General features: G+C 42.4%; 1 protein-coding gene and 1 long non-coding RNA gene across 12 annotated transcripts in view; one reads left to right on the top strand and one right to left on the bottom strand.

Annotated features, from left to right (window-relative positions):
* BCAS3 (BCAS3 microtubule associated cell migration factor) overlaps positions 1-20,476 on the bottom strand; it is a 300,344-nt gene that overhangs the window by 206,171 nt on the left and 73,697 nt on the right. For all 11 annotated transcript variants that reach the window (XR_010349455.1, XM_064394988.1, XM_064394990.1 and 8 more), the window contains exon 15: positions 13,224-13,488. Coding sequence is in view for 10 of the 11 variants with exons in the window: in XM_064394988.1 (XP_064251058.1) it covers positions 13,224-13,488 (265 nt within the window). In the remaining variant the exon portion in view is untranslated. The remainder of the gene's footprint in view (positions 1-13,223; positions 13,489-20,476) is intronic.
* On the top strand, positions 8,693-13,274 carry LOC135283859 (uncharacterized). The gene is made up of 3 exons (XR_010349457.1): positions 8,693-9,130; positions 9,829-10,002; positions 11,457-13,274. It is a non-coding gene; the product is annotated as an uncharacterized LOC135283859 (long non-coding RNA).

Genomic DNA, 20,476 nt, shown 5'->3' with positions numbered 1-20,476 from the left:
TCTGGCCTGAGCATCCATCAATACGTTTTAAGAGAAATAGAAAGGCTTTAATGAAGAACAAGCCTATTGAAGTTCCCAGGGAGCAGATTTCATTAATAGCAATTTTCCTGCACCAACTTGGAATACAAAGAAAAAGGAAAAGGAAAAAAAAACCCAGCTCGGTTTTAAATAAGACTGAGATGCAATTAATTTTTTTAAATAGTTTAATAATGCATTTTTGGTGTTGTTTTTTTTTTTTTTTTCAGAAAGGCATATGAATAGTTTTGTGCATTATTGTCTAATTAGTCACTGTTCCTGCAGCCAAGGCCTCTCTGGAAGGGTTCCCCTCTCCCATATTCCCCTGGATCCACATGGGCACAGCAGACACTGACAGGATCTCCTGAGGGGGCTCCAAATGGCTGTGATTTGTTTTCTATTACTCGTTCAGAATCTAATGATTAACTCTGAACTACTGATCCACAGGCGGGGTTGGAACAGCCCCCGCTCCCCTCTCAAGGCACATTTCATGTCTCAGTGCCCTCTGCTCCCAGCTTCATGTGGTGTTCCACATGCAAAGCCTTCAGCTGATTCCATGGATTATTTGCATGAGGAAATGAGGAATTTACAGCCATCATTCCTACACAAGGATGAGCTGCTTTGCTTCCATACAAGTTGAGGACTCCCAGAGTTTAAGGATACTTAGAAAACTGCAGGATTATCTCATCCCTTCAGAGGTTTTTATTAATTGTAGGAACAACATCTTACAAATTCTTGAGTCTTGAGTCTATAGACTCACATATAAGGAAATAATAAACCCCCTCAAAAAGTACTAAATAAAAAAAAAGAATGAAAATGTGTAAAAGATATTCTGAAAGGGACTAAAATATAAGATGATTCTTCTTTGAGAAAGAAACCAAAAAACATCAGGAGGTCAAGCATTTAATTTGTAACTATGTATTTGGAAGTATAGCTAAATCTGATGTATACAAACCTCAATAAAAAATTAACTAAACCAGACCTCAGAACACACAGCACTTCACAGCACAAACATGATAAAAAAATTCTGCTGTGACAAATGGAAAAGCTGTAAATACCAAACATATGTCACAATAACCATTGCCTGCCAACCTGCATTTTCTGCTGCAACAGTCAGTTGCTTCACTGCAGAAATTGTAATTAAAAGTGATACTAGTCAAAAATTAAAAGTTGGAATGCTACAAAGAGGAGAGAAATTATTTTTGACAGGAAAGTTGTTCTTGCAAATCTGACTACAATAGTATTAAGATGGTGGGGACGATTAAGGTTAAAGAAAACCCCCTAATTTTCTGGTGTGCTGCTGTACCCATCCAGGAATCCCAAAAATTACCCTTTCGTTCTTCCAGCCCTTCCAAGTAGGAAACTCCTGCAGCAAACAGGAGTTGTGTGTGCACAGGGCAGTCAGATCGGGCCAGAAGAGCACAAAGAATGCACTCAAGCATCAACATTATTTCTACAGCTCGAGCCGTTGTTGATTCACTGTCAAAGGACAAGCAACAAATAAGCCAAAGTTTAAGTCTGGTAGAAATATCCAGTGTTTTTCATCCAGCAGAATGCTGAACTCGAGTTACCTCCCGACATGTGGACAGTGCATTTAACTGGAAATGGCTGCAGACTGACACAGAGATCTCATCCTACAGACTACCCCAGGAATGCTTTCACTGCAATCAATCATCAGCAGCACAATTCCAGGGCAAACATGTCCCCTCAAGGATCATTTCCAGTGGAGCATCCTGAGCAAGGAGGCACTTTCCCTTGGTAATCACCCAGAGCCCTCAGGACCTCATGCAAGGCATGGGGTCAAGTATTTGTCTTTCCATGGGCTGCCATAGAGGAGATTTTCATATCAGAGCTGTGCATGGGCTACATTAAAACCAGTCTAGGCTGGTGAATCTCTTACTAATTTAACTAAGGGACCTCCAAAAAGCTGGGGATGCCATGGCTCTGGAGTCTGACAAGTTTATTTGTAAGTTCAGCCATACATTGGGCAAACATTGCCTCCTGAGAACCCAATCCATTGGGTTTGGACCTGTTTGCTCAGAGTCTGTGAAACCACCACCATCTCCTCCCCCCAAAACCTGAGCCACTCTTTTCCAGACGTTTTATTCCACGGACGCTCGAAGGAGAAATGGATTAAGCTGAGGATAAAAGTGAAGAAAGCAAACAACAATGGGCTTTGTTGTCAGAGGGAGGGAGCGGCCGGGCCGAGCTGTATTCCCAAAGCAGCCATCACTGACAGACTCACTTCCACCGAGGAAAAAAGGGAGGCCTGCGAGTGCCGGACAAAAGAAATCCCAGCAGACAAAGAAAAAACAAATTAAAAGCACCATTATAAAATACAGATGCTATAAGGAAAATAAACTTCACAAGATTTAGTGGGTTTTGACAAAGCTGGACATCTGTGGAAAAGCCATCAGGAGCAGCTCTCCCAGGTATGGCTGGACAGGCTCGGGATCCCACGGCATCGCTCCCCTCCTCAACCCCTGAGCAAAGACACCCTCAGCTCTCCACAAACCTCAAATGTTAAATCTGTAAGTTACTCTGTAGGCCTGAATATGAGATTAAAACATTTGACCAAATCACACTTTTAAAAGTTTTCAATATGTATTTTTGAGTAAGAAAGTTACATCAAGGGGAAAACCTTCAAGACTTGCAAGCTTCTAACACTGTTCAAAAAGCAATCAATCAACTGAAAGCAATTAACACAGTTACGTGTCCTCTTCTGATCAACTAAGAGCCTTGATGAATTCAGGCCAGATTTCAAATTGGTCAGCGTTTGAGCAGAGCACTTGAGGGCACTGCTGTCAGAGATCATCTCTGAGGAGAGAGGAGAAACACCCTGATTTTTGGCACTATTAAAGACACAATTAGACATCCAAATGCAGCTTGGCAGGGACATTCCCCAGCCCCAAGGACTGCATTCAGCAGCAATACAGTGTGGCAAAAAGACTTTATAGGATCCTGAAAGAATGGTGTGGAGGAAGCCTCTGTTACTCTGCTCTTCAGTCCAGGCACAGTTCCTCATTAATGCAACCAAATCACTTCTTATCTGATTTCAGCTGAGTTTGAATCTATCAGTACCACAAATCCCATTTGTGCATGGAAACGGAACTCCTAAATCACAGCCAAGCTTCAAACCAAAACCACACCCTCACACCTAAGGGATGCAAACACCAACTTATCAACAAAGTGAAATTAAACCCTTTTACCCGTTACATTTCAGCATGTGTAAGACAGGTCTCCAAGTGCTGCAGGATTTTCTTTGGTGTAAAATGTCAGAGAGCAAAGCAAAGAGGACTTGGCCCAGACAATTTTTTTTCTGGTAGGAAAGTAATGATCAGAAGGATTTTAGCTTCTCTACACACTTTATTTGAAAAACTAAAGTGGTATCAAGCACCTCTCAGCCTTATAATAAAATGCTTCTATGTTGATTTTTTCCATTTTTCTTCCATTACTCCAATACAAAAAGCTTAGTAATGCAGTGTCATTAAAATTCAAACCCTACTTGATTAGCTTTTATATCTTCCAGTATTTAACAGACTCCGTTTCAAAGGGTACCACGAAGTCTACTGACATTAACACTACATATAAACATCTATAATTTGGTAAATAAAAATGCAGTAACTCCGGGCTATGCAATCATGTGGAGGCCAAGTTACAGGAAAATGAACCATGTTTGGCCATTATTTCTGTTTAGTGTAACACTGAGGATTCCTCAGCTACGTTCCCTAATTGTATAATGCAAGGGAAATAAAATCCTCTCTAACTGGTAGGCAAAAAATGGCAGGAAAAACAGAAGTGTCATGGATGTGGTCGTTTATTTTGCTTTGCTTTTTATTCAATACAAAAAGTTTCCCGGATGAGAATGGAAAGCTTCCCAGCTTCAGTTCCAAGACTTTCACCCTCGTTTCTGACCTTTCCTCAGACATGTTCCAGTATAATCTGTAATCTACTACAGTCGGAAGAGGAAACAGCAGCGCCCTGGTGAGAAACGCTGCCTTGTGACCCGAGCAGAGAGCCCAGCGGAAGCAATGCTGGCTCCCGGAGCCCTTGGAAGAGCCTGACAGACAAACTCGGTAACCACCAGCCCTAATTACTGCCAAAGGGGGCTTTTGCTTTCATGTTTTGTTTTATTCAGTCCAACATGTGTTATCTTTCTTTGTAGAATGCTAGACATTTTCCTAGAAAAAGTCAGGAAATGAATTATTTTAGTTAACGATCGCCTCTCAATTGAAGTTACATTGCCATTTCCTTGAATTGTGTCCTATCAAATTTAAACTCATTTCACACCCTAACCCTCAATATTTCCAGTACAATTAGACCCATTAAAGGAGGACTATTATGTCTTAGCTCCTGTACACACATCATGTAGCTACTCAGAGCTAAACCTATCACTAACTTGCTTCCATTGGAATGGATGGGACAAAATAACGCAGCCGGTTGTTTTTGTAACATTTAAATCCGTTTGATACGGAACCTTTGGAAACACAGCTGCACTAAATCTCACGGTCACCCTCAGAAAGCAGAGCTTGCTCTCTGCTTGCATCCAGGCCAGGCATGTGATGGTGACAGCTCCTAAGTCAGGGTGCTCAGCAGAGACACGCAAGTGCCAGCCCAAGTGTCTTGGTCACTGCTGGGACAGTCCCCTGCCCTCTCACCCGAGCTCCTTGAACTTCAGCAACATCCACTCAAAATATGAACATGGCCTCATAACAGTCCCTTCCTCCCTCTGGAGTTTTTCTACTATCTCCAGTTTCAGGAACTTTGTCCCTCAGTTGTGAAGTGTCCCACTCACTGATACCCAATGATCTCCTCTTTGCTCAGCAGAGAAGGAACTCCCACGACCCCTTTGCTGCCTGTGCCTCTACCTGGACAAAGATGCATTTCCTTAGAGAACAACCCCTCCACCACCACACACACAAATCTGGCACAATAATCATCTTTGGGGACTTATTTAACTAAAAATACTGTTTGTGCAGGGCTCAAGTCCATGTATGGGCAAAACTCGAAGTAAACCCAACCAAACTGGTTTGCCAGCTGTTGGCTCCAGGCTCTGTGCAGGCAGCGGCAGCTTCAGCTGGGCTGTTCCAGATGGTGTTACCAGCCAGAACAGCCAATCTGGCCACCCTCTGCTGGGTCCTCTCCAGCAAAGGCCAGGGCCAAGTCCATCCTCGTTGAAACAGATCTTGCACCTTCAGCTCTCCACAGATGGGGACAGTGCAAGGTTAGTTTCTTACAACTACCACAGGTAGAGCTGCACTGCGTGCTGCAAACGAGCACGAAGGAGCAGTGCCATCCTCCCCAGCACGTGGCTGTAAGCCAGCTCTGGGCCAGAGGCTGTGGCTACCACAGCTCTGCACTGGAGTTTGCAAACTCTTGAGAGGACAGGACTCTGAGCTCAGGCTAACACTGCACTAATGAGGTTATCGTGCAGGCAGCCTCCGGGCGCTGCGGAGAGGCTCTGCTGCTCCGAGTTCTTGCACATGGGAATTCTGCTAACACTGCCTGCTGGTGAATGATGAAGCGCTTGAGAAAACAAGAATGCACTATTGCTGCCCCTCGTTGTGTCCATCCATCATAATTCAGATCAGCAGAGATTTCAATTCAAAGCCTTCTTTCAGAACGACTCCGAGATGCTTCAACATTGTAAACTTTGGAAAATTTTGGTGTCTCGGACTTCTCTTCCAAATGATACAGAATAAAATTATCTTTATGAGCTTAATGTTTTTTGTACTGAGACAGCAGAGTCAGAAAAACTCATCCGCTGCTCATAGAAACTGCAGAATGAACTGGGCTGGGAATTTCTGAAGGACATCTCTGTGTGCAAATGTGTTGGGTGAGGAGATAGGGAAAGTTTAATGGCAGCCCCTTACCCAAAGGGTTGAGCTAACTACAATTTATTTAGATTATAAACTACATGTTAATACATCTGTGATTTTTTAATCCTCACCTTTCCATCTCTGCCTTATTTTCCCTCTGGTTGCAACCATAAGAACAAATATTTTAGCATCTGAATTTAATCCCGATTGAATACACGAGATTTATCCCAAGTTATGTGGAAAAAAAAGAAGTGCCTTGAGAACCACTGCATTTGAGAACTTGATAATAATATCCATGGGTAATTATAATAAATGGCTTGTCTGAAACACCCATAGGATAGGAACTGAAGCAATCTGTCCCTCTTGCACCCACCACACACCCCTGGCAGCTCTGCTCTTTTACCCATGACCGTTGAGGATGTTTTCTGGCTCCGTGACAGCATCGTGACTCAGGTCATGAGAAGTGTCAAAGATGCATTTCCTTGAGATGGGAAAAAGCAACTGATTTTAACAGCCCACAAGGGCTAAGCGAAAAAGAATAAGCTCAATCAGCATATTTAAGGGTAAAGATAAACCTTTTAAAAGATAGAAGTATATTTTATTTCTAATCTTAAGGCTTACGTTTCTTTCCATAAAGTGTTTACATTTTTCAGGCTACCAAAGATGCACAGTTGATTAAATGCCTTACTTAAGAATAATAAACTGGAAAAAGAAAAAAGAGGGCAGCAAGGGCAACACCCATTTACTGCATAATCCATCACCAATCATACAGACAGAGAGTCTGATTCAGGCTGCAGACACCAGGGAGCAGCCCTGGATTCCCAGAATACCCACTGCCAGGGGAAGCAGAAGGTGTTTGGGCTTCAACTCAGCATGTCCATCAGATAAAATGATTGTTCCCACCAGCTCTTGCCCCATTCCTTCCCCTCGCTGCTTACTTACACGGAGCTTCACATGCTTTCACCTTCCCTCATGCCAAACCTCCCCTGTCATGCAACACCCTCCATACTTAAACCTCCTCCTTCAGCTGATACAGTCTCTTGAAAAACTCTAGATTCTACTTTCTCACCTTCTCATCCAACATATTACAGGCTTGTATCAGGTGAGCAAAGCTACTTTCTGTCATTTCACTGATGGCAGCTCCCTTGAACCACTTACATTCCTTGACCCACCAACAAATGTCTGGACTGCAGTGTCTCCCCTGTGCCAGTCCACTCTTCTCCTGACCTAATTCCAGCCTTTCCCCTTTGTGCTTTGGCCATGAACCATGCAGAGAATCTTTCCTGCGTCACTCCTTCAGTGACCAACTCTTTTCAGCTGCGCTGTTACTCCAAATCTCAATCCTAGTGACGGTTTTTGTGCTGATCACACTCATTTCAGCTGTACACAAGTGTACCTAACTGCCTGAACTGAGGCACTGAGAAAATGTAAAATCAAGCATGTTCCTTCTCATGGATCATTAATATCGTTATTTATCAATTTCCAATTGGCAACTGCAAAACCTGATCAAAGCACTGCATCAGCTGCAGGATGTCTTACTACTTGCAGTGTGCAAAAAGGAAATGCACTAGCCTATCTTTTATGTACCTGGTCAGCTGGGGAGATTTACAGATAGAAAAATATAGGTTTACTGTAAACTAAGAGGGAGTAATCAAAGGAACAACTGAAATAACCATAGAATTACAAACTGTCATTCAGTAAGTCATTTTCAGATAAACACTTAAAATTCCAGTTACCACTTTGTGGACTCCCTCAGTACCTGACTCTGACACATCAGCACTTGACCCTCTCAAAATTTCCTTCCATTTGAGGTTACCAAGACTGAAATCATCCATCTTGACAGGAAAACTTCAGTGGGACGTTCACATCTGTGGTAATCCCACTCCTCTCTGCCTTCCCCTCTCCCTTCACCTCGTGATCCATCTCTGCCATCACGGTCTCCTGTGCGCTGCCGATTATTTCCCCTCTGTCTGTCTACCCACAACCTCTCCGAAACTGTTTGCTCTGACCACTGCTACAGCATTTGCTGTGCTAAATCACTCAGTCATAGATTTTTACACTCCCTGTTTCCAGAGCTGCAATTCCCTTCTGATATCCGTCTCCTTCAATTTTCAATCTATCTGGAATATTTGAAACTTCTCTTTGAAATATCAATGCAAACATGCCCCAGTCTTCGATCTATGCTGTTTACAAAAACCTGCCTCAGAAACACTTGATGTACAGACACGAACTTCCCTTGTGACAGAATTTATCAGTCTACTTCCCTACTTATCTGAAGGGAACGGATCTTTTCCTTCCACTTCAGAAACTAGCGAAAATACACCACCCACTTCTTTCACTCCACTGATTCTCTACCGATTACAAAAAAAAAAGGGGGAAAAAAAAAGGAGGAGGGGGAAAAGGCAGCTAAAACACAGCAAACACAGCTTCCTTAAACCCAGTAAGCTGCTGGCCGCTTCCCAAACTGGTGATTCCAGCTCTTCCCAGCCTACATGTGGGACCTTCCATCGCCACCACCGGGACTGCTTAAGAACGAAAGAATCACCACAGAATCACACAATGGTCTCTAAAAGTCACTAGCAGAAAATTCCCACCATGTAAATTAATTTGGGTTTTTTTCCTCAACTGCCTTAAAACCGTGAAGCGAAACTTCAAGCGAAGTTGTGAAGAGAATCGCTCAATGCTTCGGGCAGCACAGAGAATGTGAAGGGTTTATATTTGCAAACAAATAAATATTTAAGATGCGCATGCAAGCAGCTCAGTGCCTGTATTAGTGAAAAAGAGAGGGGTTTATCCTCGTCGCCACCATTTGTCCGCGTTACGGCGCTTCCCCGCCAGGTCCCCCCTCAGGGCCGGCCCCGCCTGAGGCGCCATGGCCGGGGAGAGGGCGCCCCCTGCAGGCCGCGGTGGTGAGGCGGGAGCTGAGGGAGCCGGGGCGAAATCGGCGCTAAGAAACGGAGCCGCAAAAGGAATTATTTGAAATTATTTGAAATGACGATTAAATTTAAAAAGAGCCGAGTGTGACGCTGTGGAGAAACACGACAGTGACACAAATAGGAATGTTAAAAGCACGATAAAACAATGCAGCTCGCTCTGCTGTTTCCGCGCAAACTGTTTCTGCCGTGAGACGCTACAAAGAGAAAAATTAAACTTAATAGAGTTTTCCAAGAACCGTTGTCAGCTCGTGTTCACAGCGTTTCGTGAAGGAATTGCCCTCCAGTGCTTTAAGTTATTATACAGTTAATTTTCTTTGAAACTATTTTTGTCTGCCTCTCTCTAAATAGGTGGTTTCTTAAGTGAGTGTTACTTAAAGGAAACCAATCTGTTTTTCAGGAAGGGCTGATGATGTCAGTCCTTTCAACTCTGCTTTCCCATAAGAATTCTTCTAGTAAAAGGAGTTTCACTCTGGGAAATAGTGAAAAGTAACGTGAAAATATGTAAAGCATCTCAGGCTGCATGTTTATCAAACTTCCAGTTTTACGCTTGGATTTTAATCATGTTGCGATTGTGACAAATGAAGGAAAAGCAAGAGAAAACCATTTGGTTTTTAAACTTAGAAAAGATTTTGCAATGAAAAACGTGCCATACTAAAATATTTATAAAGAGAAAAATACAAGCCTGAATGCACTGTATCGAGAACAACATGATTTTTAAATAATTCTAAATTTATATACTCCCTCTCAGCATCGGTATTAAATCTGAAACAGAACCACGGCGTACTATGAACAGTTTTTTTGGCAAATAAATAAATACTTCAATCCCCAATGAAATGCAAGGCAAATTCAGAGAGTATCGTATTATTATGGAATATTTTTAGTAGGTGTAGATGTGTAGCTGTAGATCCAATGTTAACTGACTGGATTATTATTTGTTCTGGTGCTGGAAATTCCTGCAGCCAACAACAGAGAAAACCGAGCGAGCAGAGCTACACAGACTTTATTTCACTTACTGGCCGTGCAAGAATTAATAACATTCTGTAAATTTTAATTTGCAGGATTAAAAAAATTGGAGTTATGTGCAGTTTTCAACTGTCCAAGTAAAGCATTGCATTTTTACAGCTAAATGTTCCTTGTGTCCTGAAGAGAACACGGAGAACTTTGCAACGCCAATGACATTGTTCTGCTTTAACTCCTCATCCTTTAATCCTCACAGCATACCTGCCAGACAGGTAAGGACCATAAACCCAATTTTATACAAGTGAAATGGTCACATAAGGCCATACTTTACCCTAATGTTCACCCCAACAACCAACCGATGTTGTAATAGTCTTATAATAGTAAAAGCCCATAAAAGGATCCCGAGATTAACTCAGATATTCCTGACAACACACTCTGGCAATCCAAGGGAATGACAAAAATACAATCTCGCTGCATTGAGACAGAACAGCCCAAACAAAATCTCTGTCGGCTATAAAAGGTGCAAAGGAAATATCTCTTTATCATCCTGTATTTAACAGTTTACTTCATTCTGCTGGAAAGAACAAAGCCAAACAATGATTCATTTGGAAATGAAATCATCCCTACCCCCAGCAAAGGCTGACATTGTGTGGGTAAACAGTCCTAGGGTGCTCCAACACAATGTAAATAGATTGCCTTGCTACTATATACACAGCAAACAGTTTCATTTCGAGACTAGGAGGAAAAAAACAAGTGAGAAAAATACGACAGAGCCCGAGCTCTGAAAATATTTACAAGAACAAAAGCTAATCACAAGTTACTATCAATAAGTTACAATTGCTATGCAAAAGGGAAGATAAAACAGTGCAGTATTTTGGCCTGAGGAATATCAGCAGAACGATTAAAAGCAGTTTTTTAATGTAAGGTTCACTGAAAATTGGAAAAGATGTAAGAGGAAAATCGTGATGACGTGACTCCACACAGAAAAATCCTGCAGTTTGCCACAATCTCCTCTGAATCAGTCACTTAATCAACACCTTGTCCCAGAGAATGGCTCTCTCCAGGACACGGTCTCTAGCTTTATTTCCATTATAATCATCTGCACTTAGAGGGGTGATTAAGGAACATAACAGTTATTCTTCTTGAAGAAAGCTGCAAAATTAAAGTCATTCCACACGCAGGGAACAGAGATTATTACTGTTGTCACACAGCAGAGAGCTGACAGACAAAATCAGCTGAATAAAATTCACCAAGGGTTGCAGAGCGAGTTAGAAGTACAGCAAAGAATTAAACCCAGAACTGCTCTTTTCTGTTTCGAGTGCTCGTTTACACTTCTGTCACCAGACTGCCTCGACTCCTCCAAACAACAATAATTTAACATTATAATATGGTAAGGAGCTGTTACAATCTGAGTAAACACATCTTAGCTCACAAATTAAAATAATCATCGGTCTCTGACTAATCCTGCTGCCACACACACACACACACACACACAATTCCTCTGCTGAAAGTTGCTCCGAACTTCAGGGGTCTTTTACAAGTTGATGATAAATGGTTTTTTATAAAAAGCTTAGAATAGGGTTCAATATCCTGCCTGCCTTTAGCCAGGGGAACTGAAAGATTACTGAAATGAAAAAGCAGCAATAAAATTACTGAAAATATTACAGTACTTTACCAAATGGACTCTTTCAAACGCAACTATTTTTTTTCTTAATTTTTTTTTAAGGCATCTGTGCTAACTCCTCTACAAATCCCCACAAATTTCTCATGGAAAACGTTCATAGGAAGTTTTGCAAGTTACCAACACACAATCATAGCACGTGTCCAACTTCTGCACTGCGGAAGTGATGAGCACAATCTGGGTGAAGTCCTCCAGAAATCAAAGTCACCTTCCTGCCTTAATTCTCAGCACCCATGTGCAGACTTCCAGTGGAGCTGTTTGTTTAAACAGAGCTCATTTTCAAGCAGTGATGGCTGCACAGAGATCTTGAAAGAAATCTGATTTATTATCTTTCAAGACAGACATCTGCAAACTGAAGCCCCAGAACTCTTGAGACACTCCCCTAAAAGCTGCTGCCTTTCTTTGTGACTCGTCCATGCACGCCTGCCTCCTACCTCCACCACTGAGCATCCTGAAACTGCTGATTCTTCTTTTTAAACAGTGTCAAATCTATTCAAAACTTCAAATGTACCTCAGAGGATGGTAAAGGCAACAACTTACTGCAATTTCCCTTGACAGAAAATAGAACTGGCTGGGTGATAGCCACACAAATTGACAGTTCCTTCCTCTTCTCTCCATGATGTTCACAGTTACAAGTAGTTGGATGTGCCATAGCAAACCTTTGGAGCACTCCCCAGCCTGTTTCAGGCTGAGCTGCTGAACAGAGATGAGAGGAAGTCAAATGGTAGATACAGAACTGTCTCCACAGAGGAAGAAAGCTCAGAGCACGTTTTGGGTGCCTTCCAGTGGCTCCAGGCAGAAGAGGATGGCTCCAGAACAGCCACGCACAAACCTTTGTTCAGAGAAGTCCAAAGAAAGGCAAAAACAGAGAGGGTTGTTCTGAGACAAGTCTGGTTCCCTTTATAATCACCAAGTCATAAAATAGTTCCTTTGATTCAGAAATCCCACAAAGGTTCTCTCTATAGCAGAAAGCCCAGCACATAGTTGGGCTTTCACAAGAGCTCCTAATCCTCCTCATAATTAGGGAAGAGGGACTGTTCCTGGGCATTTTTAATACTCTCAGACTGGAAAAGGGTGCCTACCCCAAACAAACTGCTATTCAAACTTTCACTTCCATGGAACTTGTGACTTACTCTCAACAGAAAGGAGGCACAAGGATGCAGCAAATCCTGATTGCAAACAAAACAGCTTCTAGCACAGACCTCATGAAAGAGGAAGGCTGAAAGAAAAGACAGAACTGAAAAAGCTGTGACATTGATAAGTTTTGAACATTTTTTGAAGCTCCCCTTCACATCCTTCCAGTTTCTCCAAGGCACATCCACCACAGGAACAGCATGGACAGAGCAGTTCTTACAGACTGTTTTACCTTTACACATTATTTGTCACATGTTTCCACACACACCCAAAAAGCAGACACAAATCTGTGCCATCAGCTTCCCACTGCCTTGTTCCCACATTTCTCCTCAAGCAGTATTTACTGTAGATATCCAGATGTGCTTTGTGACCAAGGCAAATGAGCAATGAGAATTTTAGGCAACAAAATTCTTTGAATACAGACCAGTTTACTGACTGTATGCTACATGGAAATAAAACTTGAAGACCCCCAACCTTTCAGTTTTGAGTAGAAATTATTAACACACCTGTGACAGCATCACTTACTTAAAGCAAGCTGCAAAACTAGAACTGTCTTTCCAAAATGTTTCCACCTTGGCGCATTCCTGCATACATAAAGTATTTTTGCACAATATCCACAACATTTTATGAAGTTCATATTCCCCTCATGAGGGAAAGAAAGGAAGAGAGTGGATTTACCATGGAGAGGGGAGCCAGAGGGGCTGCTGGACAGGCCGGGCACGGGGCTGCAGCGCCCGCCCTGCTTCGACGTCAGCTCCTGCTCGATCTCCTCCAGCCCCGCGCTCTTCTGGAAGCGGCTCATGCGATTGACCACCCGTGGGGACATGTGAGTCCTCACACAGGGCTGGCCCCCGTAGGGGTTGATGGGGAAGACGTGGGAAGTGCCTCGGAGTGTGCTGACCACCACCCAGCGGCAGTCGTGGCTGAAGGAGATATCCTGTACCTGGAAAAGAGGCGTGACAGGGGAATGAAGCCAACCTCCAACACAGGGGTCATGTCTCAAACACAAATCTGAACTGGAAATGGGGAAAAAAAACCCTCACATCAGGCAATAAATTGAATTTTGGTGCATTTATCAATGAATTTAGTATTTAATATACACACTGTAATTCACAGTTCCAAACTTTTTAAAATATTCTGAGATTGTGACAACAAACCTTGCTGCAAAGTGCTGCAGAAAGCCACAAGATCTTGATGTAGTTCTCAAACAGAATTTTGTTCTAAAAAGAGCTGGGAAATTGTTTCAATTACATGTTTTGGATTTGCTTGTTTAATCTTCAGAGATTGCTCAAAAACGGGAAAAGGGAGGGATGAGAAGAAAAGAGAGAGATCTCACCACTGGGCCTGATTTTGAAAAATACTGGCACAAGTCTTATTTTAGCTTAAAATGGTCAGTTTTGAAGCAAATATAAAAATATAGTTAAACATTTTCCACTACGGTTACTCCTTGCATAGATCTCAGATACGAAGTCCAGAAGGATTTAATTCTCTTTCAAGTGTGCTTTACACAACGCTTTGATGGAAAGCAAATTCTTGTTCCTGGAGGAATGCTTTAAAAGAGAGATTAAAGTTTGTTTCCAAGCCCGTCCTGGCAGACAACTCAAGAAAACAAGTAGTCGAAGTTAAAATGATTTATCATAGAGAAAAAAGTCCTGAAACAATTCTTCCAAAAATGTTTTTAAAGGTAAAAGCTGACTAAAAGGAACCATGGACACAAGTGGGATTTACCACGGCAAACAAACATATAGATGAAGGATTAGTTTTCATTATATTATTAAACAGCAAAAACTAAATAAAATTCTTTAAGATTTTAGTTTTACAATGCACTAGGTACTCAAATTGGAGTAAACACTGATAAAATCTTGACAAATATTCCAGAAATGCACTCCAGCTATTCCAGACAAAAGCAGCAAAGTATTCATCGAAGTGCAAGTTTCCAACTGAGCCTGAAGCCTTGGAGATAAAAAAGGATTAAAGTCTGGTGACTTGTGACAAGATATTTGATTGACAGACTGTCACTACACAAAATGCTTCATCAACATTACAGAGATCAACTAAAAGCAGCGGCACACACCTGCTCCTTTCAGTCCTGGTGACATCCCCAAAGGAGCTGCCACCGAGGCAGCTCAGCCAGCTCCCAACCTGACAGCTCTGGCACCTCCAGGATCCGGTCTGAAACACCTACAGTGCAGCACTGAGAGCTCCGAGCTTGCTTACAAAGTGTTTCACCTTAACAGATTGCTTAGAAGGGATTAGAGACCCCACAGGGATTAATAAGGGCTCCAAAAAAAAACCCCAAAGGCTGTGGAGTCAGGGAAAACGATGGAGAATTTCAGTACTTGCTGTTAAAGTGGCAAATTCTCCTGGTCAAAAGCAAACATATGAACTGTGTAGAAACTGCCACTCTCAGTTACAACAGAACCATGAGATGACAGAGAAAAAATTCCATCTCACTGTAGCATGCAACAAAACTGTGTGTTTCTACTTTAGTACTCAGTTTCCAGTTGGCACCCTGAGGGTTGTGTTCTTTCAAAAACTACCCACAACAGCCATGGCAAATGACAACCCCAGCCAAGAAACTGGGAAACAATCACTACAGGATGTTTTTTTTTTCCTCAGTGTAAACATTACACAGAAAAAAAAGTATTCCTGATCTACAGGAAGAAAGCGTGGAACTCCATAATCCCAAATGCTCTCTTTAAAAAAGCACTCACAAACACTGGCTGCAGTGGCCATGGCTGCCTAAAACATGGCTAAATCCACAAAGGCAGAAGGGTTCTAATGCTCAGGAATAACCTGGAAAAAAGCATTGACAGAAGAGTGTGCAATGAATTAAGATTTACAGGAACAGAGCCATGAAACCCTGCTCAGCAGTGGCAAAGAGCATTTGGGAAGCTGCTGCTGCACGTGATTCACCTATTGCTCACTGGTCTCCAGCACGGCCTTGTTTGTCTTTCACAGATTCAGGAGGAGCAGCAGAACCACAGGCACCCCAAGGAGGTGATGCAGAGAATATTTCCAATTCCAAGGCATGAACTGAACACGCTCACAGCAAACCAGCACAAACCCATCCGTGCAACACAAAGGAGCCCGTGACTCCCCAGGAGAACTGGAAGAGGGCATGGACCAGGCTGAAAGGACAATGCTCATCGTGGCAGTCTCAGAAACAGCTTCAAAACTCAGCTGTGTCCATGAATAAAGCCCTATAAATTATGGCCTGGGCCGTGCTGTTCCCCACCACGTTCCTGTACATTATGCTGAGTTCTCGACTGCTCGGAGTATAAACAAACTGCACAGTGGCCCATTAGTGGTTTTCAAGTTTATGCTAAGCGTTGCAGTTTATTGCTGTTCTTTGGGTTAATGTACTATTATTTCATGTATTTATAATATATTTCTGGATTTGTTGTTAATTATGATGTAATGTTTAGATACCAAAGATCAATCAAGACCCCATAGTGTTTACAGATATATGTTAATAAAGTACAAAGTACACCAAATCTCTCACGATGCAAAGTTTATTCTATAGCTCAAGGTCAATGTCACATTTAATACTCACGTCTGTATTTTAAAATTTTATCTATCCTCTTCTGTCTGGACCAGTAAAGGGAGTTACAGACCTGAGATTTTGTTAATTTAGGAACCCCTAAGATGTTTTCAAATTCTTTTCAGTCCCAGACTCTCCAGCTTTCTTGCAGGCTCCCTTCAGGTAGTGGAAGGCCACAAATGCACCACTCCAAAGCCTCCTCTTTTCCAGGCTGAACAATCCCAATTCTCTTAGCCTTTCCTCATATGAGAGGGGCTCCAGCCCTCTGAACATTTTGGTGGCCTCCTCTGGACTTCCTCCAAAAGGTCAATGTGCTTCCTGTCTTCTCCTGTTTCCCTCCAATTACTCTTCTGTGCTTCTTTATAACTTCCACTTCTCTATTTCCCCGTGCTTTGAACATTATGATGTAAAATCCTCCAGAAAACTGAATTAAAATGTAGCTACCACTCAGAGCCTGCCCTGAATGACACAGTCAGGTAATTTAATACAGAGAGTCCTCCAAGGACATGGCACATGTCAACAGCTTCTCTGAGGATCAGCTTTCAATACTGTACAGCTCAAAAAATAATTTCTGATATTACAGAATCACAGGATGGCTTGGTTGGGTTGGAAGGGCCACGGAGCTCATCTGGTCCAACCCCCCTGCTCAAACAGGGTGAGCCCAGAGCACCTGGCACAGGACTGTGTCCAGGTAATTCACGTAACAGAAAGCCAACCTCACAATGCTGAACCTTGGATTTGAGTAACAATGATCAGAAATAAACCACATTTTAATCTTCCTAGCACTCTTTTTTTCCTTCCTACAACCCCTCTGTCAGTCGTGTGGAGTTATACCAGGTGCAATCTGTATATTCTTGTGCATTTTACTGCATTTAATTAAACCTGGAGAGTGGGACCAGCAGTGCTGCAACAGGAACGTGACCTGTTCATGATCACTGTGCTGTGTCACTGAGAAAAAACACCCTGATTTGAAGCACAGGACTCAAGTATTGAATTATGCTGTGCAGGGAGATGGCAGAAAGAAAAAACCAGTATCATTAAGCAATGAGAAAGAGCAGCAGTCCCGAGGAGGTAAGGGTCAAAATAAATTAGAAAACTGGTCTGTATGTGAATTTTTTTGGCTGAGAAAATTAAGGAAATGATGTAGCAACAAACATAAATGAAAAAATAATAAAATCATGGTCTACACAATATGATTTATCAGACCCACGCAGACCCAACTGTGTCTCCCCATGTCCTCAACACTGATTTCAGCTGTGTAAAAGCAAGGGCAGAATGTGGGCACAGTGAGAGATTCACGTGGGGCCTTTAAGCAGAGCTGAGCTCTGTACCAATAACTGAGCTGCAAATGCCACTGCTCAGGGCTCCATCTCCCCAGGGCAGCCAAGCTACATCTGATTGCAGCAGCTTCTTCTTGTCAGCTCTCATCTGCACTGATCAACTTCCCCAAACCAATCCTGATTATTTCAAGCCCATCCCCAGCTTCTTTCCTAGAAATAAGAAAGTCTTCCTAGTCTTACAGAGTCTATTTCAATATCCAACTATGAGCATGTCACAGACAGGAAGGAATTCCTCGTGGCCAGGGAGATTCACATCCAATATCTGGAAGCTGTTCCAATGTGTCACTACCTGGGCACGGGGTGTGACACAACCTTGAGCAGTGTCTGTGGAACCACATCACTGAAACATCTGTGCATTCCCTGGAAAAGCATCACATCAGCGTGCAGCCAGGCTGGAATGTTTTTATCATTCCCTGTTTACCTTCTCCCACTGAAGTCAGTTCTAGCTGCAGTTTGGGAGTGGGAATAACAAAAGTCTGAGAGAGTAAAGGATTACAGAGGAGCTGGCCAGCAGCCAGCTGATGCTATCGTGCCGTTTATTTGTCCTAGGCTGAGATAATGCTGTTTTCAGGGATTTTGTTTTTGCTGTTTACAATTTCAGATCAAAGAGAAAGGATCATCAGGTGACAGGCTAACTTTCATCTGCAAGTAAATGAGCTTCCTCAGTTCAGAACATGCTATGCCTTCATTAAAAACCTTCCAGAATGCTCCTGGATAAAAATATGAGTGCAGTAAGTGTTGCCTCACAACACAAGAGCTGGAGGACAAGAAAATGTGTCCTTAACCAAAATGTGCAGGACATACACGTGGACATTTCTCCTCTTTGCAGCTGAACTGTGCAAGCACAGGTCCTCTGAGAGGTTCAGCTCTCTCTGACTCAGTAAAATAATCAGCCCTTGCAATGGACCTTCCTGGAGTTACTCAGTGATGCTCTTTGTCCTCTTAAGGGAGAAAAATATAAAATCTAGAGCACAAGTGGCACTCAAAGGCTACAAGATCTCAGTCTGGTACAACCAAACAGGGACTTCTGTCTGTGTCTGCAGAACAGTGACTTTGAAGGCTGTGACCTTGGGACTCAGTGAATGATCTGAGCACTTCACATTCTGCCATGGTCATTGTCTTCACAATTCCCTTCTGAGGCAGAGGTCCACATTCCATCCCACCCCATCTTCTTCTGAGCCACAAAAGGGAGATTTTGGGAAAAGTGGGGTGAAGCTGTCAGCCAAAATCTCACATAGAAAAGCAGAGCTGATTTCAGCAGGGACATTAAAATCCCACATACAGCATGGCCATAATGATGATGGTTAAACAATTTATAATGGGCACTAGCTAAACAAATTCTGACACTGATAATCACTCATGTCCATCAACACAAATTAGAACTTTTTATAGCTCCAGTACAGAAGGTGACCTTTAAGACCATTGGCCTTGATTCACAGTTAGTTTTTAAAACAGGGGGGAAAAAAAAGAAAAAAGGAAAAAGGTCTGGTAGCAAATGTATAAATACTGTTCTAACCAGACAGGAGGCACAGAGGCTCCCAGTGTGGGCTGCACTGAGAGTTTTACATTGAGCAGTCTCCAAAATTCTCTAATGCTCCTCATACATGAAATTCACAAAACAAAAGAGCAGCACCAGCAAACTCTCCTCTCATTGAACAGCAAGAAGTGCTGTTATTCCAAAAGAAAAAAGTAAACCAATCCCTCAAATTACATAAATATTTTAAACTATGTGTGTTGAGAATCACAGGTACCAATGCAGTATTGTTTAATTATCCAGGGAGCTGTGAAATCCACCAACACACCTCAGACTGGCTAGAATTTTCTCTATTTTATGCCATTCCAAAAGCTATACTGTTCACATCCCAAATGAAAACTGTGTGGCAAACTAGGAAAAAATTTTACTATGTTGATTCTGAGAATTTTAATGCAATGCTTTCACAGAGATGCTAATACTATATCCCAAAAAAACATGTATCAATAAGGGTTCCTTCTCTAAAACATGTTCTGTTTGGTTTCCAATGTGTGCCTTGAAAACAAATTTATCAGCTGTAAAAACCAGAAGAACATCTTTGTTCCCCATGACTGAAGTCCTGTGCTTTGGGTTTCAATATTGAGTCTTTGTATGAAGGGAGAACAAAAATAACTCTAAAACATTAAACACCTTATAGAACATGCCCAAGTAGATGGCAGAGTATGTGCATACACACAGATCTCACTGCTCTTTGTAATATTTATAAAAACTACTTGTTAGTACTATATATATTATCCCAAATGAACAGTTTTTCCTAATTTCCTCTCACTTTCCAGACTGGTTATTCCTTCTTATAGTGAACTATTGCCTGTAACAGCAATTCTGCTTTTCCAGAATGGTAGCAGGAAAGCTTTAGAATATTTAAACTCCCAGAAATGCAAATTCACCCAGCTCAAAACTTGATCAACCACTGCTACATTCAGTAAATCTTTCACATTCCACTTGTTATGGTGAGAAACTTGAAAGAAACTGCTCAACTCCGGGGGAAAAAAAAGGTTTGAAGGAACTGTAATCAGGTACCAGAAGCAGGGAGCTCCCCGTGCCAGGGTGATAATGACAGAGCCCCAGGCTGTCCCTGTCACAGTGCTTTACATCTGCCAGGCTGTCACAAGCCTGTGCTTCCCGTGTGTAATTGCATCAGCAAGTGCAACACTCATTTCTTACCCTGTGGTGCCATTTTTATTCTGTGTTTAAAGCAGGTTCCTCAGCAGTTCCTCAGTGCTCCAAAGGTGAGGCTCTGCTGTGAAGGACTCCAGCAGAACTCGCTGCTGCACAGCCACAGCCCTGCCAGTGAGAGCAGATCCCTTTTCCCCACCTCACAGCAAATCACTTCACTGAGCATTGCTTAAAATACAATTCCAGACTTCTCCACCCTTGGACAACATCCTAACTCAGCCCTGCATCTCTGAGAGGGGGATTTTTCAACAGGGAAGTTAAACAGGGGAGTCTCTGCAGGTTCCCCCACTGTGCTAAGAAAAGTTAATCACAGCCTTTTGATTAACTCTTCCTTTCAACT

The sequence above is a fragment of the Passer domesticus genome, chromosome 19 (genome assembly GCF_036417665.1).
Source record: "Passer domesticus isolate bPasDom1 chromosome 19, bPasDom1.hap1, whole genome shotgun sequence".
Classification (NCBI taxonomy): Eukaryota; Metazoa; Chordata; class Aves; order Passeriformes; family Passeridae; genus Passer; species Passer domesticus.
The sequence above is the reverse complement of the archived record's forward strand: the minus strand, read 5'-3'. Positions and strand labels throughout refer to the sequence as shown.